The 25,472-nt window shown below is 42.7% G+C and overlaps 1 protein-coding gene across 4 annotated transcripts in view; it reads right to left on the reverse strand.

The window, feature by feature from the left end:
- LOC136613052 (uncharacterized) overlaps nt 1–12,903 on the reverse strand; it is a 93,836-nt gene extending 80,933 nt beyond the window's left edge. For 3 of the 4 annotated variants that reach the window (XM_066593873.1, XM_066593872.1, XM_066593870.1), the window contains exons 1-2: nt 12,568–12,903; nt 2,188–2,525 (exon numbers count right to left, since the gene is read on the reverse strand). In XM_066593873.1, the coding sequence (XP_066449970.1) occupies nt 2,188–2,464 (277 nt within the window). In that variant the 5' untranslated portion in view covers nt 2,465–2,525; nt 12,568–12,903. Of the gene's footprint in view, nt 1–2,187; nt 2,526–8,652; nt 8,797–12,567 lie in introns of all 4 variants that reach the window. The other variant, XM_066593871.1, reaches the window with a different exon arrangement.
- Between the last annotated feature and the right edge of the window lie 12,569 nt (nt 12,904–25,472).

Consider the following 25,472-nt stretch of genomic DNA (forward strand, 5'->3'; position numbering starts at 1 on the left):
CCTCATCGTCCTGCTGCTCTTCCTCCGAATCCTCGGTGCGCTCCTCCCTCGGACTTACTGCCCTTACTACTACCTCACTGATAGACAACTGTGTCTCATTGTCATCGTCCTCCTCACCCACTGAAAGGTCTTGAGACAGTTGCCGGAAGTCCCCAGCCTCATCCCCCGGACCCCGGGAACTTTCCAATGGTTGGGCATCAGTGACGATAAACTCCTCTGGTGGGAGAGGAACCACTGCTGCCCAATCTGAGCAGGGGCCCGAGAACAGTTCCTGGGAGTCTGCCCGCTCCTGAGCATGTGTCATTGTAGTGGAGTGAGGAGGCTGGGAGGAAGGAGGAGTAGCAGCCAGAGGATTTGGATTTGCAGCACTGGACGGCGCAGAACTGTGGGTGGATGATAGCTTGCTCGAAGCACTTTCTGCCATCCACGACAGGTCCTGCTCACACTGCTCATTTTCTAATAAAGGTCTCCCGCGTGGACCCATTAATTGGGCGATGAATGTGGGGACGCCAGAAACGTGCCTCTCTCCTAATCGCGCAGCAGTCGGCTGCGATACACCTTGATCAGGAGCTCGCCCTGTGCCCACACCCTCACTTGGGCCTACGCGTCCTCGGCCACGTCCACGTCCTCTAGGCTTACCCCTACCCCTCAGCATGCTGTATTACCAGTGATTTCCCAGGCAGGAAATAAATTGGCGCAAGCCTGCAGGACAAATAGAATGTTTCCCTTTTTGGGAAACGGAGGGCCCACTGACTATATTCAATCAGATAAGATATGTGTTGCACAGAAATGCAGTTATATGAAGTGCAGCACAGCGGTTACTTTTCCCAGGCAGCAAATAAATTGGCGCAAGCCTGCAGGACAAATTAAATGTTTCCCTTTTTGGGAAACGGAGGGCCCACTAACTATATTCAATCAGATAAGATATGTGTTGCACAGGAATGCAGTTATATGAAGTGCAGCACAGCCGAGACTTTTCACAGGCAGCAAATAAATTGGCGCAAGCCTGCAGGACAAATTGAATGTTTCCTTTTTTGGGAAACGGAGGGCCCACTGATTATATTCAATCAGATAAGATATGTCTTCTGGCCCTGCCTACACAATTCTCTCCCTGTAGTATTACTGCAAGGCGCAATGCTCTGCAGACAGCCGATTTTGAAAAAAAAAAAAAATGCAACACTGCTAACAGCAGCCTGCACAGTACTGCACACGGATAGATGTGGCCCTAAGAAGGACCGTTGGGGTTCTTGAAGCCTACACTCACTCCTAACACTCTCCCTGCCTAACCACCACTTCTGTCCCTGTACTATTAATGCAAGGTGCAATGCTCTGCAGACTGCCGATTTTGAAAAAAAAAAAATTTGTGCAACACTGCTAACAGCACCCTCCACAGTACTGCACACGGATAGATGTGGCCCTGAGAAGGACCGTTGGGGTTCTTGAAGCCTACACTAACTCCTAACACTCTCCCTACAGCAGCTCCAACACGATACCACTGTCCCTCAGCTAACTCACAAGACATCTGAGGCGAGCCGCGGGAGGGGCCGACTTTTATACTCGGGTGACATCTGATCGCCCCAGCCACTCACAGCAGGGGGGTGGTATAGGGCTTGACGTCACAGGGGCAAGTTGTAATTAGAGATGAGCGAACACGTTCGGCCCCGCCCCTTTTTCGCCCGAACACCGAACTTTGCGAACACCTCGGTGTTCGGGCGAAAAAGTTCGGGGGCCGCCGTGGCAGCGCGGGGGGGTGCGGCGGGGAGTGGGGGGGAGAGGGAGAGAGAGAGGGCTCCCCCCTGTTCCCCGCTACTGCCGCCCGCGCCGCCGCGCATCTCCCCGCCCCCCGGCGGCACCCGGACACTTACGCGCGAACACTGCAGTGTTCGCTAAAGCCGGTGTCCGGGTGCGGATGTGTCCGTAACGGACACGTTCGCTCATCTCTAGTTGTAATGCCTTCCCTGTCTTTCAATTGGCCAGAAAAGCGCGCTAACGTCTCAGAGAGGAAACAGAAAGTAACCCGAACACCTCGTGGTGCTCGTTAAGAGTAACGAGCATCCCGAACACCCTAATATTCGCACGAATATCAAGCTCGGACGAGTACGTTCGCTCATCTCTAATTACTATGTGATACATAATACTATCTGTTATCTCTAATATAAATGTCAGATGCAGATGACCACTTCTTACCTTCCATCAGGTCTTGCTGAAGCTCCTCCCGGACTTTCTTCTCATTTATGCCCTCTAGGATATCCAGGGTCACCTCAGCCCCATAGCCTTCTCTGTAGTAACTATTAATCAGACCAACAATGTGCTCTGGATCTTTCCCAGTCAGGTCATCCTTGGGGATCTTTGTATATTTTTCTCTTACTTCCCAGTCACTCAGTTTCTCTATGAATCTCCTGAAACTTGACTCCTTCAGCTTCTTCAGAGCCTTCACCAGGACCACCAGTAATGTCACTGCCATCCTTATATCACAGAGAGTTGGTTACTGGATGTGGACTTCTCTTCTGAGATCCAGGTATTCTCTGAGAAAATGAATATTCTGTTAATAGAAGTGATTATTCTCTGTTCATCAAGTTTGTTAGAAGTTTGTTAATAAAAGTGCAACAGGGTGTAGATTTTATTACATCCTGTAATGCCTGCAACCACATACCTGGACCATTGCATGAGGTGGAGCTTGTGGACTTGGAGCCTCCAGTATGGAGTCAGAAGTGGCTATGGCAATGAAACAACTAAACAAAGAAAAAGCACCAAGCATAGATAATATTCCAGCAGAGCTAGTGCTGCCAGTACCAGTGAAAACCAGCACAGCGCCGTGACAGGCAGTATGGGCATCCACTAAATGGCCACAGGACTGGAAAAGATCTGTTTTCATCCCTCAACCAATGAAAGGTAACTCCTAGAATTGCTCCAACTACCAAACAATAGCCCTCACTCAGTATTCAAGCTAGATCCTTCTCAAAATTATAGAGGAAAGACGGAGATCATTAGTTGAACTGGCACTCCCTGATGCGCAGGCAGGATTCCGGTGAGGATACGGCACCTGCTCAGTTCATGTATAACCAGAAGGTGTAAACCACTACTTAATTTGCCCTATGACACAGCTATAAATAATCTGCCAGGTGGACAGTTCATTTTGATTGGTTGCCAGCAGATTGAACTCTGATTGGCTGCAAGCTAGTGGAGTGACAGTTAGAGGCAGTTGATTGTGCAGGTCGGGGGAGTGAGGAGAGAAAAAAGTAGGAGAGGAGTCATGTCATAGTAATAGTGAGAAGATAGTCAGCCAGTGAGATTTCAGTCAGATCAGAATAGTAAAGTGTGCAGAGTTTGTTAGTTAATCGGCTGTTAAGCGAGTGAGCCGTATAGTTAGCCAGTGTGTACGGTTGAGAGGAGTTAGTCAGACAAGTTAGAGAGTTAGATAGTAAAAATCTTCAGGTGTCCATCAGAGAGAGAGAGAGAGAGAGAGAGAGAGAAAGAGAGAGTTAGGATTACTGGGGGAAGAAAGATCCCTATCAGTATTGCAGTCAGGGAGCTGCGGGAAGCTACCGGAAGAGTTGTTGGATCCAGGGGAGAATCGCGACCTGTTACAGGAGAGTCCCTGAGAGGTGGCTGAGACACGAGAGGTAAAATACAGAAGTATTCATACTACCGTGAGGAGACCCCAAATAAAGAGCAGAGTTATAATTGCGGAATACCCTAATAACCTAGGTCAAAAAGAAGGTGTATACGGCTGACAGTTCACACCGCTGAAGAGCCATTAAACCGGCCCAAGGAAAACTACCAGCACTGCCATATGTTACCCCGAGCATCATCTGTCTGTAACCTGGAGAATCCCATGTACATTATTCCTGGTAATGATACTCCTAACATGTAAAGAGAATAATATTTTTACATTATTGCATTCAAAGTCCCATAACATTTTTTTTTTTACATAGATGGAGCCCTGTGAGGGCTTATGTTTACTGTGATAAGCCATAGGTTTTTTTGTACCTTTTTGGGGTACATACACTTTTTTTGATCACTTTTATTGCATTATTTTGAAGGTGAAATTAATGAAATAAGCATTTTGCCTCTGTTTTTGAAGTTTATTTTCCATAAGTCATTCCAGATACAATTTTTAAGCTTTTTTTTTCTTTATACAAACAAAGTTTTTTATACTATTTAATTTTTTTAAAACATTTTTTATGTCCCTGTAAGAGACTTGAACCATAATAGGTCAGATTGCTGTGAAAATGCATTGCAGTACTTCTGTACTGCAATGCCTTATTGCTTACAATAGTGATCACAGGCCATGTCAAGCCCAGACACTATAGTCTGGTATCCGTTTGCCATGGCAACCCATTGTAACTTCACGATTACATCATGGAGGGCTGATGAGATCACAGAGGGAGCACGTCCTTGTAGTCATTGGAAAATGGTGTGTGTGTGTGTCTGGGGGGGGGGGGGGTGTTGGGTGGGCACAGTCTCACCTGCTAAGACTCCCTCCTTAGTGTTACTGGTATGGTATCTGGTGCGGTTACTTGGTTGTTGGGGGGCAGTAGACTCCCTCCGGCATAAGTGACGGTAGTAGTAGCCACCCAATAGGCGGCTTGTGTTGCCCTTGAGCCTGTTGGTCCGGCTGGGGCAGGGTTTCATGTCCTTATAGTTGCACCAGATTTGTGTGGCTCAATGCCTCCCCCTCATATTTTGTATGATTATTGTTAATTTTATGTACTGTTTGTTAATAAATTGGCTGCTGTGATCATTTTAGCCCAAGAAGTTGTCTGTATTTATTGGGTGGGGTGGCTGCAGTGGGGGTTATTCTGGCCTCCTATGCAGTGTGATGGTGCAGACTCACTTTTAAGTCTGTGCCATCCACAGGATGCATGTTTACATCCTGTTACATTAAGTACTATATACCATCCAGTATATAAAATTACATCTTGCGGAGTTAATGTACAAATGTATATTTTGCCTGTTGTATTTTATGATGGTTCTTAGGCTCTTTCAAATGGCACAACAAGAGTTTATCTACCATTTTGTGCTCACTCACACAGCCAATCAGAATTTATGGCCCAACTGATCAGCAAGTTAACTCCTATGCATCCTCACTGTACTATGTAGGGGCAGGGGGGCAGGGCTGTAGCTTACCTTTTATTAAGGCTGTTATAATCACCATGAATGATGAATTCAACTTTTGTTTCCTGATGCACGCCGCAACATGTGCTCTGGGAGTGGGGCTTCTTCCCCAATGTCCATTGAGTTCCTCCACAGGCCTGACTGACACTTCAAATATGGAGAAGCTCAATGAACAGAAGGGGAAAGCAGCTGAGGTAGAAGGCCTACCTGCAGAGCTCTTGCAGCAATGTGTAATGTCATGGTGGTGGTAGCAACCTTAAGGAGGTTTTTATGTTAAATATAGTGACTGTTGTCCCATTTGCATGGGATAAACTGTTGGGGAAATGATGCCCAGCAGCTCATCCTAGTGATGCTTGCTCTGGTGCTATTACATAGGAGCGAGTATTGCTGGCATCGCTCAGAGCACTACCTCGTTGCTGGCAGTGCTCTGAGCGATGCCAGCGATACTCGCTCCTGTCTAATAGCACCAGAGCTGCTGCAATCAACCTGTATATGGGATGGCATGGGCTGCTGTAGCTCATCATAGACTCCAGTACTCGAACATTGAGGTTTGTGATTGGCTGCAGGTCTACGATGTCCTGTACACAGGCTGACGGCATCCTGTAAACACAGTGCCAGGCATTAGATAGAAACTGCAGGATACTCCATACTACCCAATCCATACATCGTCTCATATCATTAAGATGGAAATCTCTAATCCAATTCCAAACCTGAAACTGGAAATACAAGAAAGACCCTTAGCTAGAAGAGACCTCAGGGGCTCAGACAGCTGATTTTTATGAAGGGTAATAATGGGCACGCACCCCAGTTTTTTGGAGCTTTCAAGAGCTCCCTCTGAAAAAGATGTAGACTGAGAAGAATCCAAAGAGGGGGAAGACGATGGTGGTGCTGAATTGGATGGGGTTCTCTCTCTCCGACAGAATTCCCACCATAATTTCTCTGATTTCCCCATCCTCCCCCCCCCCACCTTCTATCTAGTCTCAGTATCTTTACTAGAGATTTTACTGAAGAACAAGTGGGCCCCGTTATCCCAGAGTTCACTGAGATACTTCACAAATTGTCAATATTTTCTCTCTTTTAGTTTAAATTTAATTTTTTCAGTATTGTTTTGCAATTCAAAATTCTCTACAAGAAAAATCAGGATCACTTTCAGTTTTAACCCCTTCCCACTCCAGAACATACATTTACATCCTGGAGCATCGGGGCATGTATGAAGAGAGTCTTCATGCAGCGACGTCGATGGATAAATAAAGGAGTTACAATTTTTTTAAAGGGGGGAGAAAAAGATTAAAAAAGGGGCGAAAAAAGGGGGCCGCATCATTGAGGGGTTAAAGCTACAGAAATTGTTTCCTGCAGCTTCTTGGATGTAGACTCCAGTGTCTTAGGCCTTAGTCACACGGGCGTTTTTTCACGCGATTTGCGCATCGCATGACGGATGCGCACGCTCAAATCGCGTGACCGGTGCCGAAAAATCGGCCCAAAAATCGCCCGAAAATCTGCTCCTAGCCGCGTTTCATTAGAAACGGGCCGGAGCTGTCCAGCGCATTGCATTCAATGGAGACGGCAATACAGCGGCTCCATTGAATGCAAGCGCTGCGGGCGAGTGTGGGATGAATTGTCGGGAAGGGGTTAAATATATAACCCCTTCCCTGCAATGCATCCTTAAATGTGAAAAAATTAAAAAAAAGGATGTACTCACCTGCTCCCGGCAGCTGGAGATCCCGGCGGCCGGCCTGCAGTGGGTGTGAAGGGGGTGTGACTCAGGCTTGCCCCTGATTGGCTCAGCGCTGAGCCAATCAGAAGCAAGTCTCAATCACACCCATTCATGAATTCATGAATGGGTGTGACTGAGATCTGCCTCTGATTGGCTCAGGCTGAGCCAATCAGGGGCCAGTCTGAGTCACACCCCTTCACACCCACTGCAGGCCGGCCGCGGGGATCTCCAGCTGCCGTGGGCAGGTGAGTACATCCTTTTTTTTTAATTTTTTCACATTTAAGGATGCATTGCAGGGAAGGGGTTATATATTTAAGCCCTTCCCGACAATTAACCCCGCGCACGCCGGCAGCCCATTGCTTTCAATGGAGTCGGCTGTATTGCCGCTCCATTGAATTCAATGGGCAAACATTGTTCTTCTCTGCCACAGCTGTTACAGCTGTGGCAGAGAAGAATGATTTGTCTTCTGTATGTTCTCAATGGGGTCGGCGCTGCTGCCGCCGGCCCCGTTGAGCGCATATAGAGAAGAGAACAAGAATCGCAGATCGCAGATAGGTGCGATCTGCGATTTCTGTTCTCTAATTTATCGGACGAGCGCATAAAAAGCGCTCATGTGTCCGATACCATTGCAAAGCAATGGTTTTAAAAAATCGCCGGACGCATGCGCAAATCGCGGCAATAAACGCCCGTGTGACTAAGCCCTTACAGTCTTCTTCTAATAATAAATTAATGAATCTCAGTGAACTCAAAGTGGCCTCATGTTCCCATTTAGACATCAATTGTGGAGTTCTGGAACAATTAGGGGGACGTTACCACTATGTAGGCTTGTAACATACCCTAACATAGTATGTTAGCCTGAAAAAGCCTATTACCCCTGCAATGTTGATCCAGAGGAAGAGAAAAAATTCCAGTAAGGGCTTCTATCCACTTGCGCTTTTTTAACGCTTCGATATCGCTGCGTTTTTTTTATCGCGATTGTCAATGGGACTTTCTAATGTTAAAAACGTATCGCGGATACATCGCAAAGCACAAACTTGTGATGCGTTTTTAACATTAGAAAGTCCCATTGACAGTCGCGTTAAAAAAATGCAGCGATATCGCAGCGTCAAAAAAACGCTGATGAGTGGGAGCCCTAAGGTGGAAGTAAATTTTTCTCATGAAAGGGCTGTTGCACCCTATGGTATTCTCTAACATTACGGAGCACCAAGCCCAAAAAGGGCGCCCCTGTGCTGGAACTTTACCCTTTACCTCTTTGGGGCCTTTCCTCTGGATCAATATTGGGGTAAGATGGTAATATGTTGAACTAGATGGACATATGTCTTTTTTCCATGCTAACATAGTATGTTACAATGTTATATATCCCTAATAAACCCTAGAATAAGGCCCCCTGCACATGAGCGGAAATTCTGCAGCGGGATTTCCCGCAGAATTTCCGCCCCTGCCCACCTGCATGGGATTACATTGCAAAACGCAATCATATGCAGACGGCCGCGATTTGTCCACATGAAAATACACGCAGAAAACAAATCGTGGCATGCTCTATTTCTGTGCGGGTCTTGCAGAGGCCCATACAAAAATGTCACTCCCGGCGCCCCGACTCTACTCTGCACATGAGCTGGATGGCCGGCAGATCACAGAGCCGGAGCCACGAGAAAAGGTGAGACCCGCACTGGTGCCTGCAGGTGAGCGGGTTGGGTCCCGCTGTGAGATTTCTCGCAGCAGGATCCGTACCAGACGTGTGCAGGTGGCCTAAGGAAAAAAACAAAAATTAAAAAAAACAAAACAGAAAAAATGCAAAAACAAGAAGTAAGATCAATTACCTTATTATATACTAGCTGATATACCCGGCTTCGCCCGAGTTAATTTGGTACTGGTGTTTATCTGGTGGTCACACAGTAAATCTTATGAAGTCGTGGTTACTTTAGAGATACCGGGAAAATATATGTTCACCATTTTGCATGGTTCTTTTCGTTAGCCAGGAAGCACCACGTGGAGGTAAGCATGCAACGTATATAAAATAAAAAAAATAAAATTAAAAATTTATGTGAAAAACAAATAAGAAAACAATTGAATTTTAAAAGGAAATAATAATTCCTCATTAAAACTAAAAAGATAGTTTTTTGAAAATTTCACCCCACAGAATATCGACCTCACACATGCTGCTCATAACACACAGATCAGATAGATTCCTCCCAGTGTATAGGCAGATAGGAGAGAGATTTATCTCAGACTGTATGTGAAACTGTCACCCCACAGAATGTGCTACCTCACACATGCTGCTCATAACACACAGATCAGATAGATTCCTCTCAATGTATAGGCAGATAGGACAGAGATTTATCTCAGACTGTATGTGAAAATGTCACCCCAGAGAAAGTGCCACCTCTCACACTCTCCTCATTTTTACCCTGAAAGGTAACGCCCCTTACTATTCAAATTTCCTACCCAGACTGAAGGTTGCAGCCCCTTGTTATACTTAAAGGCATACCCCATCCCAGCAGTCCATGTCCACTTCCTTTTGTACTTTACAGCCTTTCCATACATACGACAGTCAGTTTTATTCCTGTTAGTATAACTGTCTTATATATTGCGTGGTACAGATATGTTATTAGTTATATAACATAGAAATACTCATGCCAAATTTCAATTTTGTGCAGTAAAAATTTGTGTAATTATTTGTTGCATCGGGAAGTGAGAGAATTAGATTGCGTACATAAAATTTGGACGCTAATTCTTTTGCGCTTATAATTGAATAATCGAGTTGGGACCCATTAGCTTTTCCTATTTATGACATAATCAATACTCGTGCAAAATTTCAAGTTTCTATGACATCAGGAAGTGAGAGAATTAGATTACGTACGTAAAATTTGGACGCTAATTCTTTTGCACTTAGAATTGAATAATCGAGTTGGGACCCATTAGATTTTCCTATTTATGACATAATCAATGCTCATACCAAATTTCAAGTTTCTTTGACATCGAGAAGTGAGAGAATTAGATTACGTACATAAAATTTGGACGCTAATTCTTTTGCGCTTAGAATTGAATAATCAAGTTGCGACCCAGTAGCTTTTCCTATTTATGACATAATCAATGCCTGTGCCAAATTTCCAGTTTCTATGCCATCGGGAAGTGAGAGAATTAGATTCCGTACATAAAATTTGGACGCTAATTCTTTTGCGCTTAGAATTGAATAATCGAGTTGGGACCCATTAGCTTTTCCTATTTATGACATAATCAATGCTCGTGCCAAATTTCAAGTTTTTGTGACATCAGAAAGTGAGAGAATTAGATTCCGTACTAAAATTTGGATGCTAGATATTTTGTGCTAGAATTGAATAATCGAGTTGGCACCTCTTTACTTTTCCTATTTTGGACATAATTAATGCTCGTGCCAAATTTCATGTTTCTACGACATCGGGAAGTGAGGAATCAGTAGCGAGTCAGTCAGTCAGTGAGTGATTAAGTGAGTGAGTCAATGAGGGCTTTCATCTTTATATATATAGACTAGCTGATATACCCGGCTTCGCCCAAGTTAATTTGGTACTGGTGTTTATCTGATGTTCACACGGAAAATCTTATTAAGTCGTGGTTACTTTAGAAATACCGTGAAAAAAATATGTTCACCATTTTGCATGGTTCTTTGCGTTACCCAGGAAACACCATGTGGAGGCAACCATGTGACGTTTCCTTTATATAAAATGACATCGGGAAGTGAGAGAATTAGATTCCTTAAGTAAAATTTGGACGCTAATTCTCTGGTGCTTAGAATTTAATAATCATGTTGGGACCCATTAACTTCTCCAATTTATGACATAATCAATGCATGTGCCAAATTTTAAGTTTCTATGACATTGGAAAGTGAAATAATTAGATTCCGTACGTAAAATTTGGACGCTAATTGTTTTGCGCTTAGAATTGAATAAATGAGTTGGGACCCATTAGCTTTTCCTATTTATAACAAAATCAATGCTTGTGCCAAATTTAACGTTTCTATGACTCCGGGAAGTGAGAGAATTAGATTCCGTACGTAAAATTGGGACGCTAATTCTTTTGCGCTTAGAATTGAATAATCAAGTTGGGACCCATAAACTTTTCCTATGTATGACATAATAATCAATGCTCGTGCCAAATTTCAAGTGAGAGAATTAGATCCCGTACGTAATATTTGGACGCTAATTCTTTTGCGCATAGAATTAAATAATTAACTTGGGACCCATTAGTTTTCCTATTTATGACATAATCAATGCTTGTGCCAAATTTCGAGTTTCTATGACACCGGGAAGTGAGAGAATTAGATTCTGTGCGTAAAATTTGGACGATTAACTTTTTCTATGTATGACATAATCAATGCTTGTTCCGAATTTCACGTTTCTATGACAACGGAAAGTGAGAGAATTATATTCCATACGTAAAATTTGGATGCTAATTCTTTTGCGCTTAGAATTGAATAATCGAGTTGGGCCCCATTAACTTTACCTATTTATGACATAATCAATGCTCGTGCCAAATTTCAAATTTCGATGACACTGGGAAGTTGGAGAATTAGATTCCGTACGTAAAATTTGGACGCTAATTCTTTTGCGCTTAGAATTGAATAATCGAGTTGGGACTCATTAACTTTTCCTATTTATGACATAATCAATGCTTATGCCAAATTTCAACTTTCTATTACACCAAGAAGTGAGAAAATTAGATTCCGTACGTAAAATTTGCACGCTAGTTCTTTTATGACATAATCAATGCTCGTGCCAAATTTTAAGTTTCTATGACATTGGGAAGGGAGAGATTTAGATTTTGTACGTAAAATTTCGACACTCATTCTTTTGCGCTAGAATTGAATTATCGAGTTGGGACCCAATAGCTTTTCCTATTTATGACATAATCAATGCTCGTGCCAAATTTTAAGTTTCTATGACATTGGGAAGGGAGAGATTTAGATTTTGTACGTAAAATTTCGACACTCATTCTTTTGTGCTAGAATTGAATTATCGAGTTGGGACCCATTAGCTTTTCCTATTTATGACATAATCTTTGCTCCTGCCAAATTTCATGTTTCTGTGATATCGGGATATTCGTCTTTATATATATAGATAGAAGGGTAACTGAAAACATACACAGAGTAGTATCAACCACAATGACAAATATTTATCATGCCCTGACCTGCCACTACGCAGTACAAGCAAAACTGCTGGCAAACTCTTTATGGTTTGTTTGTTTTTAAATAGAACACAATCATTAATAAAGCAATCAGAGAACAGGAAGCCATGAAGCTGACGCTGGGCTTGTAAAGTGTGGCGTACCTTCCATCATAAAAGGGAATTACCATGTATAATTTTTATTAAGCTTTGGTGCCTATGGGTGATGCATGTCATTCTATTATTATACAGTGGCTTATACTAGCGCCTTCCATCAGAGGCATATGAGGAGGAAGCCTTGTGATGCACTCGTCTGAATGAAGGCCCCCATGTGTACCTATCAGAAGGGATATATATATGAGGCTCCACAGTAACAAACTGTAGCAAATTTATACCAAAGTGTTCACAACTTTTTTCTAACAATAACTTTCTAAAGGTAAGGATTACACCGACCTCACTGAGCTACAAATTCTCTGCAGCTGTAACCCCTTAATTCCTGGATTGACACATTAGGTGTCAGGTCTGATGTATTTACTGACCCCCGAGCACAGTTTTCATTTCACACCCTGCGAAAGTGCTGAATTTTTCTTACGTTACCTTTATATTGTATAATAATCCCTCCTTCTCTCTCAGGTTCAGGCTGCTTATCTTGTCATAAGATCCTCTTGTTATACAATGCTGTTCCTCCACCTTACTTATCGGGACTCTAGAGAATAAGGGGATGGTAAATGATGTCACGTACAGACGAGGAGTCCCCAGGACACGTCGGTGACAGACCCCACACTGAACCCCCTGGAGATAATCTCATACTGTATACGGTTACATACTCTGACTGTCTCACATTTCTTGCCTTCCAGAGTTACTTCCTCATGAGAATAAACAGAAAGCCTCGCCTACAGCAGAGAGAATAGGAAGCCGCCTGCAGGGATGTCCCAAATCTGAGTCACTATGTTTTTCTCTGGATCTTAAAGGAGAAGGAGCATTAATATTATCATAGAAGAAACCTTTATATATCTGTTAGTGATTGTGTCCTTGTACCATGTAGCTGCGGCTCATCATCTTGCATTGTGTTCCTCTGTTACTTCCTCGTGGTTCGTGCAGATGAAGCTTCACCAGTTTTGTGCTCTTAGGGGTGCATTTAAACAGGCATTTTCATTGTGCAAGTTCTGTGGATTGTGAGATGTCGGATAGATAATATGGTCTGAGGAGGAGAGTGCGAAGTCCCTGGTACTCAGACCTGGTCAAGTAGATAAGCACGTTAGTAAAAGCATGAGCACTTGACTAGTGTAAACATAATGGTGAAGTGCTCAGTAGTCAGAAGGGCACTGGGGAGAGTTGAGTTGTTGAGCAGACAGTATAGTTGCTCACCCACTTGTCCTCTCCTCTCTACTGGAGGGACATATCGCTTCAACAAAGATTTATGAAAAACTCTATGTATCTTCCAAGAGTCTGGCAGCGCCAATTCATAAGACACTGGATTGACAATACTGGTGACCGGGACCTTTAACCCTTTCCAGTCCAATTTGTATCCTAGGGGGCTTACTCTTTTTCTGCCATTATACAACGGCGCTATATGTTAGCTAAAACCAGTACTGCATGAGGTGACACGTTGGATAGGCTCTAAAAGCAGAGAGGCTGGCAATATACAGTAAGAGAACCTTCGACAGAAGTCTACCAACATCGGAGCTGTACAGCCTTAAATCCTAATGTCTTCATAGGTCAGACAGTAGATTGGAAAGGGTTAATTTCAAATTTTTGGATGATAATTAAACCAACTGACCAACAGAAAATGAGTCTGAGACTGTGTGTCTATTCACGTTATTTCTCAGCATAACCTTCTGAGAATGCTCCGAATTACAACGCACCTCACCCCAAATCTCCTGGAGCCTCTTGACCATTGAATCCGCAGATGGATTCTCAGAAGCAGGAGAAACAGAAAAGGAAAACCGGGGATGATAGCCCGCATTGCAAAAGAACGGTGAAGTTCCAGAGGCTGAATTGAAATGATTATTAATGGCAAACTCTGTCAGCACCCAAAAAGTCTACCGACTGTTCCTGACGATCACTGACATATAGCCTGAGGTACTGAAATGCTGTGGAGAAAGACAAACCAACACCGATGTCTTTACAAAATGCACGCCAAAACAGGGTGACAAACTGAACCCCTCAGTCAGACACCACGTTGTCAGGAATGCCATGTAAACGTACTACTTCCTTGATAAATATGGAAGCTAATTCCGAAGCCGACGGTAGCTCCTTTAGAGGAACAAAATGTGCCATCTTAGAAAACCGGTCTACCACCACCCATATGACCAAATGTCCATGAGACAAAGATAGATCCGTGATAAAGTCCATAGACAAATGCGACCATGGTCTAGATGGAACAAGGAGTGGCAGAATCGGCCCCTCAGGTCGTCTCTTAACATTTTTCCCTGAAGCACAAACAGAACAGGACTTGACAAAAATTCTGACATCCCGGGACATCTGCGCCCACCAATACAAACGTTTACACAACTTCAATGTGCCACGGATACCAGGGTGGCCAGGCAAAACTGATGCATTGACCTCCTCCAGGACAAATAAATGCAAAGCATTGGGTACAAACAATCTCCCTTCAGGAAGAGAACCCGGAGCACCCTGCTGGGCCACAAGAAGCTGGTCAAAGATGTCTGACATAAAAGCCACAACCACCACACCAGGGGATAGGATGCTCTCGGGCTGAGAATCCTCTAGCTCAGGCACCCCAAAACTGCGTGATAGAGCATCGGCTTTAACGTTCTTCGACCGAAGGACATAAGTTACCACAAAATTAAAACATGAAAATAATAAAGTCCAGAGTGCTTGTCGGGCATTTAGATGCTTAGCGGAATCTAGATAAGTCAAATTCTTGTGATCCATGAAAATAGTAATCTGATGTCTGGCCTCCTCCAGGAAATGCCTCCTCTCTTCAAATGCCCATTTTATGTCAAATAATTCTTTACTGCCAATATCGTAATTCTGTTGCACTGGATTAAATTTCCTTCAGAATAAGGCACAGGGCAGGAGATTGGAGAGATTGGCAGATCCCTGGGATAGGACAACACCCACACCATGCTCAGAAGCATCCACCGCTACTACAAACGGACAATTGAGATTCGGTTGTACAAGTACCGGGGCAGTGGAAAACGACTTCTTGAGGCGTGCAAAGGCTTCTTCAGCCTCAAGTGACCAAACATTTACCTCAGCTCCCTTGTTAGTAAGGTCAGTCAAAGGTTTGGCCATAACTGAAAAATTCCTGATGAATTTATGGTAAAAATTTGTAAAGCCTAAGAAGCATTGCAGAGCCTTTAAATTGGTGGCTTGCAACCATTCAGTTATGGCCCGGACCTTGTTTGAATCCATCTGAATGGCAGATGGCGTTATGACATACCCCAAAAAAGATCTCTTGGACCCCAAACCTGTATTTCTCCAGTTTAGGGAACAAATGATGCTGTCAGAGACGGGAGAGCACAATACGTAAATGACTCAGATGCATCTCCCAATCGGTGGAGAATATTAAAATATCATCTAAGTACACAACCACAAAAGTGCCCAAAATATCATGAAAAATGGTATTCATAAATCCCTGAAAAATGGCCGGAGCATTGCACAATCCAAACGGCATCACCAAATACTCAAAATGCCCAGGTTGTACGCTCCCCTGAGGTCAAGTTTGGAGAACCATCTAGCTCCCACAATTAAGGAGATCAGGGATCAAAGGAAGTGGGTATTGATTCCTCACAGTAATCTTGTTTAAAGCTCGATAATCAATGCAAGGCCGGAGACCACCTTCCTTCTTTTCCACAAAAGAGAACCCGGCCCCTATGGGAGACTCAGAAGGATGTATATGCCCCTTGGTCAAACTCTCAGTTATATACTCCTTCGTGGCCTCACGTTCGGGAACGGTAACATTGTAAATTCCTCCCTTAGGAATCTTACCCCCAGGGATGAGGTCAATTTTACAATCCCATTCCCTGTGCAGAGGTAACACCTCCGAGAGTTGCTTGGAAACACATCAGCAAACTCCTCTAAATACTTAGTAAAAAGAGGATCCTAACAGCTGGAAGAATGAAGTTGGACAGATGTTAAATGGTCCCCACAATCAGCTCCCCACTGCCGAATCAATAACAGGGTTATGGAGATGTAACCAAGGTAACCCCAATACAATATCAACTGATAACTTCTTCATGACTAGAAATGTACAGGTCTCCATGTGTAAGGCTCCCACTGAGAACGTTAGCTCGGGTGTGACCTTTCTAACTATTCCTGCAAATAACAGAGGGAAGTCAATTCTAGAGACCTGTATGGGGGACTCAAGTCCCACAATTCTGACGCAAAGGACTTGACAAACTCAAAATTTACAAAATTGGCAGCAGCCCCAGAGTCAATAAATGCTTGACATGACCCAAACGGAATTGAACAAGGAAAAAGACACTTGGAATAACTCGGATGTACCTGGGCTCCTAGGCGATCCTTCTGGACATTGCCTAGGAGCAGAAGTTTTCCAGCGGCAGTCTCTTGTGGCAGGTGGCAACCCAATGTCCAGGATCCCACCAGTAGAAACACAGCCTGTTCTTAAGGCGGAATGCCTAATGTTCTTGAGATGACATGGACCTCAGTTCCATGGCTTCAGTGTGGTTGCCGGGTAGAACAGAAATCTGCTTCTTCTGTGTGGGGCAGAAACTAGTGGTTCTGGGGTTATGTCTGGCCTTAAGACGACGGTCATCCTTAACTGCTAATGTCATGGCAGTCTCTAACGTCTCAGGCTCAGGATGAGACAACAACAGGTCCTTCACTGACTCAGACAACCTGGTGAGAAATAAATCCTTTTAGGCGCAGTCATTCCATCCAGAATCAACACAGACCTGCTGGAACTGGGAAAAAAAGTCTTCTGCAGGGTGCTTACCCTGACAGAGACTTAACAACTTAGAAACTGCATAGCCTGCTTGGTCAGGTTTATCATATATCAGACCCAGGGCTGAGAAAAAAAGCAAAGAAAAGGCCCAATTTTGTGGATCACCCCTCAAACGAGAGATAACTATACCAACCTTCTGGTAATCCAAACCAGAAGAGTGTGGATGCAAACTAAAATATAATTTACATCCTTCATGGAAAGCAAAAAAAACACCTTCCGGTCACCTGAGAAAAAGTCGGGAGGTGTAGCCTTAGGTTCGCATACAGATACAGGACCAAGGGGAAGCTTCACCAGGACATTAGCCATGACTTGCTCCTGGTGCTGGAGACAAGTCGATAAATCCTGTACTAACCCGGTCAAAACTTGCACCTGGTTAACTAATGCAGACACAGCCTCCATAGTTGGAAATACCCGGGGTAGGAAAATACAAACTCGAAAACTGTATGGCCAGTGTTTCTGCAAAGAATGGCTAGAAACAGGATGTTACGGAAGTCCCTGTGCCAGCCCTCTCCCGTGTCCCTGCCAACTTGCCCCCCTGGGCTAGGCCCCAGGGCAACGGTCCCTACTCTGCACTAAGGACGTGATCCCCAGAAGGAAAGGGACAAGTGGAGAATAATAGGGGTAAATGCACAAGCTCTGTAGTGCCAACAAGCTGAGACAAACTAACCGAGAATGGCAGACCAAAGAAGAAGACAAGCTCAGAGTCAGGGAATAGTTGGGTCAAACCCAAATCGGGAAAGACAGACCAAGGGAGAAGACAAGCTCAGAGTCAGGGAATAGATGGATCAGAACTAAAGGCAGAACGAACATACGCGGGTGTTAACTGGATGAAACCTAACCAAACACTGGCACTGGAAACAAGCACCAGACAAGCTAAACACTGAAGTCCCCGCCTAAAGCGGGGCAGAGCAAGATGAAACGCCGGCTGGTGATCTCATAAATCCGGCCCTTTCCTACCATACGCCCTAGCAGGAGAGCTGTGCGTCTGGCCAGGAGAGACGCGTTTCTATGTCCGATGGAGCATGCGCTGCCGGACAGCCCGAGCGACCACCAGTACGGGAGAGCCCTGAGTGGAGATACCTGCACGACCACCAGCGGCGCCAGGGAGGACAGCGTGCACCCACTGAGCACCGGTGCCCCAAGTGGTAAGCTTTTCCCTAACAACTCCCTTTTGAAAGGTAGCTTTGAATGAGTAAATACTTCACAGAATTGCCAAATATATTATACTAGCTTACCCGTCGCGCGTTGCTGCGAAGACAGACAGACATACATTCGTTTTTATATATCTAGATAACAACCAATCACAGCGCAGCTTTTTTAGGTTACCTCAGTGGTATAATATATAACAACCAATCACAGCGCAGCTTTCATGTTACCTCAGCTTTATATTATATAACACCCAATCACAGCGCAGCTTATATGTTACCTCAGCAGTATACAATATAACAACCAATCACAGTGCAGCTTTCATGTTACGTCAGCAGTAAGAGAAATAACAACCAATCGCAGCGCAACTTTTATTCTGCCTCAGCAATATAAAAAATAGCAACGATTCACAGCGCAGCATTCATTTTACCTCAGCGGTATAATATATAGCAACCAATCACAGCACAGCTTTTATTTTACCTCTGCATTCTCAATATCCAGCAATTGTCTTGTGAAACGTTCGGCGGATGCATCATTTTGTAGTTGAACACGCATCCCGTTGCTCGTAATGCCTTTTGCTTTTGTGCTTGAGATGGAAATCAAACGATCTTTGTCAGGGGGGGCATAACTGTCGACGACGCTCACACGCGCGGCACCTATCGTAGGATAGTTGTACTATGCCATTAATCTTCCCAGGAGTGTACTCAACAACTTCCCATTAACTTTTCCTATTTATGACATAATCAATACTCGTGCAAAATTTCAAGTTTCTATTACATCGGGAAGCGAGAAAATTCGATTCCGTAAGTAAAATTTGGACGCCAATTGTTTTGCGCTTAAAATTGAATAATCGAGTTGGGACCCATTAACTTTTCCAATTTATGACATAATCAATGCTCGTGCCAAATTTCAAGTTTCTATGACATTGGGAAGTGAGAAAATTAGATTCCGTACGTAAAATTTGGACGCCAATTCTTTTGCGCCTAGAATTGAATAATCGAGTTGGGACCCATTAACTTTTCCTATTTATGACATAATCAATGCCCGTGCCAAATTTCGAGTTTCTATTACATTGGGACGTGAGAGAATTTGATTCCGTACGTAAAATTTGGACGCTAATTCTTTTGCGCATAGAATTGAATAATCGAGTTGGGACCGATTAGCGTTTCCTATTTATGACATATTCAATGCCCGTGCCAAATTTCAAGTTTCTATGTGAGAAAATTAAATTCCGTACGCAAAATTTGGACGCTAACTCTTTTGCGCATAGAATTGAATAACCGAGTTAGGACCCATTAGCTTTTCCCATTTATGACATATTCAATGCTCGTGCCAAATTTCACGTTTCTATGACATTGGGAAGCGAGAAAATTACATTCCGTACGTAAAATTTGGATGCTAATTGTTTTGCGCATAGAATTGAATAATCGAGTTGGGACCCATTAGCTTTTCCTATTTATGACATAATCAATGCTTGTGCCAAATTTCAAGTTTCTATGACATTTGGAAGCGAGAAAATTACATTCCGTACGTAAAATTTGGACGCTAATTCTTTTGCGCATAGAATTGAATAATCGAGTTTGGGACCCTTAACTTTTCCTATTTATGACATAATCAATGCTCGTGACAAATTTCACGTTTCTATGACACCAGAAAGTGAGAAAATTACATTCCATACGTAAAATTTGGACGCTAATTGTTTTGCGCATAGAATTGAATAATCGAGTTGGGACCCAATAGCTTTTCCTATTTATGCTCGTGCCATTTGGACGCTAATTCTTTGGCGCATAGAATTAAATAATCGAGTTGGGACCTGTTAGCTTTTCCTATTTATGACATAATCAATGCTCGTGCCAAATTTCACGTTTCTATGACATTGGGAAGTGAGAAAATTAGTGGCAGTGATGGAAATCGAACGATCTACGTGGGGGGTGCGTAACTGTCGACGACGCTCGCACGCGCGCCATTTATCGTAGGATAGTTGTACTATGCCTATAATCTTCCCAGGAGTGTACTCAACAACTTCCCAAGGTTTCATGACGATCGGATGAATGGTGTAGTAGCGCATAAAGGACAAACATACACACACAGGCACGCATACATTCAATTTTATATATATAGACTAGCTTACCCGTCGCGCGTTGCTGCGAAGACAGACAGACACATTCGTTTTTATATATCTAGATAACAACCAATCACAGCGCAGCTTTTTTAGGTTACCTCAGTGGTATAATATATAACAACCAATCACAGTGCAGCTTTCATGTTACGTCAGCAGTAAGAGAAATAACAACCAATCACAGCGCAACTTTTATTCTGCTTCAGCAATATAAAAAATAGCAACGAATCACAGCGCAGCATTCATTTTACCTCAGCGGTATAATATATAGCAACCAATCACAGCACAGCTTTTATTTTACCTCTGCATTCTCGATATCCAGGAATTGTCTTGCGAAACGTTCGGCGGATGCATCATTTTGTAGTTGAACACGCATCCCGTTGCTTGTAATGCCTTTTGCTTTTGTGCTTGAGATGGAAATCAAACGATCTTTGTCTGGGGGGCATAACTGTCGACGATGCTCGCATGCGCGCCACCTATCGTAGGATAGTTGTACTATGCCAGTAATATTCCCAGGAGTGTACTCAACAACTTCCCATTAACTTTTCCTATTTATGACATAATCAATGCTCGTGCCAAATTTCAAGTTTCTATTACATCGGGAAGCGAGAAAATTAGATTCCGTACATAAAATTTGGACGCTAATTCTTTTGCGCATAGAATTGAATAATCAAGTTGGGACCCATTAACTTTTCCTATTTGTGACATAATCAATGCTCATGCCAAATTTCCCGTTTCTATTACATTGGGAAGCGAGAGAATTCGATTCCGTCTGTAAAATTTGGACGCTAATTCTTTGGCGCATAGAATTGAATAATGGAGTTGGGAACGATTAGCGTTTCCTATTTATGACATATTCAATGCCTGTGCCAAATTTTACGTTTCTATGACATTGGGAAGCGAGAAAATTAGATTCCGTACGTAAAATTTGGACGCTAAGTCTTTGGCGCTTAAAATTGAATAATCGAGTTGGGACCCATTAACCTTTCCTATTTATGACATAATCAATGCTCGTACCAAATTTCAAGCTTCTATGACATTGGGAAGCGAGAAAATTAGATTCCGTACGTAAATTTGGACGCTAATTATTTTGCGCATAGAATTGAATAATCGAGTTGGGACCCATTAGCTTTTCCTATTTATGACATAATCAATGCTCATGCCAAATTTCACGTTTCTATGACACCGGAAAGTGAGAAAATTACATTCCGTACGTAAAATTTGGACGCTAATTGTTTTGCGCATAGAATTGAATAATCGAGTTGGGACCCATTAGCTTTTCCTATCTATGGCATAATCAAAGGTCGTGCCAAATTTCAAGTTTCTATGACATTGGGAAGCGAGAAAATTAGATTCCATACATAAAGTTTGGACGCTAATTCTTTTGCGCATAGAATTGAATAATCGAGTTGGGACCCATTAGCTTTTCCTATTTAGGACATTATCAATGCTCGTGCCAAATTTCAAGTTTCTATGACATTGGGAAGTGAGAAAATTACATTCCGTACGTAAAATTTGGACGCTAATTGTTTTGCGCATAGAATTGAATAATGGAGTTGGGACCAATTAGCTTTTCCTATTTATGACATAATCAATGCTCGCGCCAAATTTCAAGTTTCTATGACATTGGGAAGCGAGAAAATTAGATTCCGTACGTAAAATTTGGATGCTAATTCTTTGATGCTTACAATTGAATAATCGAGTTGGGACCCATTAGCTTTTCCTATTTTTGACATAATCAATGCTTGTGCCAAATTTCAAGTTTCTATGACATTCGGAAGCGAGAAAATTAGATTCCGTACGTAAAATTTGGACGCTAATTCTTTTGCGCATAGAATTGAATAATCGAGTTGGGACCCATTAGCTTTTCCTATTTGTGACATAATCAATGCTCGTGCCAAATTTCATGTTTCTATTACATTGGGAAGCGAGAGAATTCGATTCCGTACGTAAAATTTGGACGCTAATTCTATGGTGCATAGAATTGAATAATCGAGTTGGGACCGATTAGCGTTTCCTATTTCTGACATAATCAATGCCCGTGCCAAATTTCACATTTCTATGACATTGGGAAGCGAGAAAATTAGTGGCAGTGTTGGAAATCGAACGATCTACGTGGGGGGGGGGGGGCGTAACTGTCGACGACGCTCGCACGCGCGCCATTTATCATAGGATAGTTGTACTATGCCTATAATCTTCCCAGGAGTGTACTCAACAACTTCCCAAAGTTTCATGGTGATCGGATGAATGGTGTAGTAGCGCATAAAGGACAAACAGACACACAAGAAGATAAACCAGATAGCGCCTCAAGGTTGACATTCAGTGGAAACCAACACTATTTTGATCCTCCAATACCCGGGGGAGAGCTGCAGAAATAATTGGGGTCTCTCAAGAGAGAGTGGTCCCAAAGAAATAAAATGCAAAAGAGCTATCAGCAAACAAAATTTTCTGCGCTCAATAAATAGTGTGTAACCACAAATAGTGATCTGTCAAAGAATATATAGGAGTTACACTTACTGGGGAGGAGGGGGGTATGATGACCATGAGCCCCCTCCTTGAAGTGATGACTCCTTCAGCCTCCAAATAGATGTTTACCACACGTTTTAGAAGTGAAGCAATAACACCTTTAATTCCAAACTTCGCTAAAATAACAGGCGACGCGTTTCAGTGCACACAGGCACCTTTCTCAAGCCATATTACAACATAAAATCATCACATATATATAGGAGATGGGTTACTTACAAAACATGCCTCTGGAGGGGGCAGCCATGATGGAGGCGTGTCATAATGTGCCGACGTCACGGCGCCGGTCACATGGTCGGCGTCCTGACATTCCATCACTGCTGATGCGATATGGGGGCAGCCATGATGGAGGCGTGTCATAATGTGCCGACGTCACGGCGCCGGTCACATGGTCGGCGTCCTGACATTCCATCACTGCTGATGCGATATGGGGGCAGCCATGATGGAGGCGTGTCATAATGTGCCGACGTCACGGCGCCGGTCACATGGTCGGCGTCTTGGCATTCTATTACTGCTGATGAGATATGGGGGCGTGCTGTCGTGAACCTACGTCATTGCACTGGTCACCTGACCAGCGTCCCGACGCCCACCACAAAAAATGTCTCCCGATGGTGGTGGCTATATTTAGGACATGTGTTAAATTAAACAGCGTTATCACGTCAGTCACTTGACCGGCGCGGTGACGTGTATCAACGCAAGGAGCACCTAACAATCGCGGCCTTGGCGGGGGCAGTGTCTAGTGAGCCCACGTCATCGCGCCGGTCACATGACCGGCGTTCTGACGTACTAATGTTGCTGATGTAACCTAGCAACGACGGCCATAATAGGGAAGTATTGTCCTGGCGGTGGAGGCCTTAATGGGGGCAGTGTCTAGTAAGCCCACGTCATTGAGCCGGTCACATGACCGGCGTTCTGACATACTAATGTTATTGGTGTATCCTAGCAACATCGGCCATATTGGGGGTATATTAACCCAACGCCGGTAACCTCATCGGCGTCTCACTACCCTACCAAAGGGAGACATTAGAAAATTTTGATATATACGTGGTTAACTCACAATACCTCAATAAGGTCACCTAATCAATTTTTACTCAGCCTTTATCCAATAAGTTGTGGGCGATATCATATATATAAGAATAAATTCATGCATTATGTCATAACATTATTAGGAATCTATCCAAGAAGGCAGTATTTTGTTCAATTAAAATTCATTAAACATTATCCATATCAATTCTGGTCTTTCGTATTTTGTTAAAAATGCAATCAATGGTTTGTATATATCAAAGAAGAAAAAAATTTTTTTAGTATACACTAGCATTCAAAATTCGCTAAAAATATATTCACATGATATAGAAAACCTTAAAAAAAGAAAAAAAAAATTTAAAAAAAAAAGTTTTTTTTTTTTTTTTTTTTTTTTATATATATTTAAAAGTTTTTTTCCAGAGTTTCATTCAATCCTATTGGATTCAATGTTTGTAGTCGGAAAATCCAGTACATTTCTCGTTTTTTAAGCAAGGAAAATATTTCTGGTTTGACCTTCTCAAGGGGTGTAACTTTTAAACCTCTGGCGTCTTTATTATGTTCTTTTTTAAAATGTTTTGAAATGCTGTGTTTTTCGAACCCATTCACTATGTTGTTACGATGTTTGTTGATACGCGTTCGTAGAGGATTAATAGTGCGTCCTATATACCTTAGCCCACAGGGGCATTGTAGGAGGTATATCACGAATTTGGAGCTGCATGTCAGAAGTGATTGGATCTTGTGTGTTTTCTTTGGAGTTGTTATTGATAATGGTATTTCTTTTTTTCCATGCGTGATATGTGTGCAGCATTTGCATCTAGAAATTCCACATTTGAATGCACCTTGGATGGGTTTTAGCAATTGATTTGCATCTTTTGTAACTTTATTCTGTTTATTTTTTTGTTTTTTAAAAGGACAAGAGGGAGCTAGTATGTCTTTAATTGTTTTATTTCGTCTGAACGTCACTATTGGCCTTTCAGATAGATCTTTTTGTAAAAAGGGATCATCTTTTAAAATGTTCCAATGCTTCTGCAGAATATTTCGAATTCCTCCATGTTGTGTATTGTACTTTGTTATAAATCTTGATTGAAGCCTATGGTTCTCTTCTTCCGCCCTTTTCTTTTTTCGTTCCTGGTTTCCTCTTTTTTGTTCAGTTGTTCTCGTCAACGCTTTCTTGTAGGCTGATTCAACAAGTTGAGGTATTGTTTTTCATGGAATCGTTGTTTTAATATTATTGATTGTGTAATGAAGTCCTCAACTTTGGAACAGTTCCGACGCATACGTACAAACTGGCCATATGGGATATTACTTTTCCATGATTTTGCGTGACAACTAGTAAACTTTAAATAGCTGTTTGTGTCGGTAGGTTTAAAGTAATTTTTTGTGTTAATTACTTTTCTATCGTCAATAAAAATTTCAACGTCCAGAAAGACTATACTATTTTGGCTGAAATTTCCTGTGAACTCGAGTCCCCATTCTCTCGAATTTAAATTTTTTATAAAGTTCTCTAATTCATATTCTTCTCCTCCCCATATAAAAAATACATCATCAATAAAACGACGGTAAAAAATAATATTTTTATCTTTTATCTCTTCCTCCAAGGCTCCCATAAATAAGTTAGCATACGCCGGCGCAAATTTCGTGCCCATGGCGGTACCTTTGTTTTGAATATAAAAACGGTCTTTATAAGTAAAATAATTATTTTGTAGAATAAATCTGATTGCTCTGAGAATAAACATTTTTTGGTGATCCGGCATGGAT

This window comes from Eleutherodactylus coqui, chromosome 2 (genome assembly GCF_035609145.1).
Source record: "Eleutherodactylus coqui strain aEleCoq1 chromosome 2, aEleCoq1.hap1, whole genome shotgun sequence".
Lineage (NCBI taxonomy): Eukaryota > Metazoa > Chordata > Amphibia > Anura > Eleutherodactylidae > Eleutherodactylus > Eleutherodactylus coqui.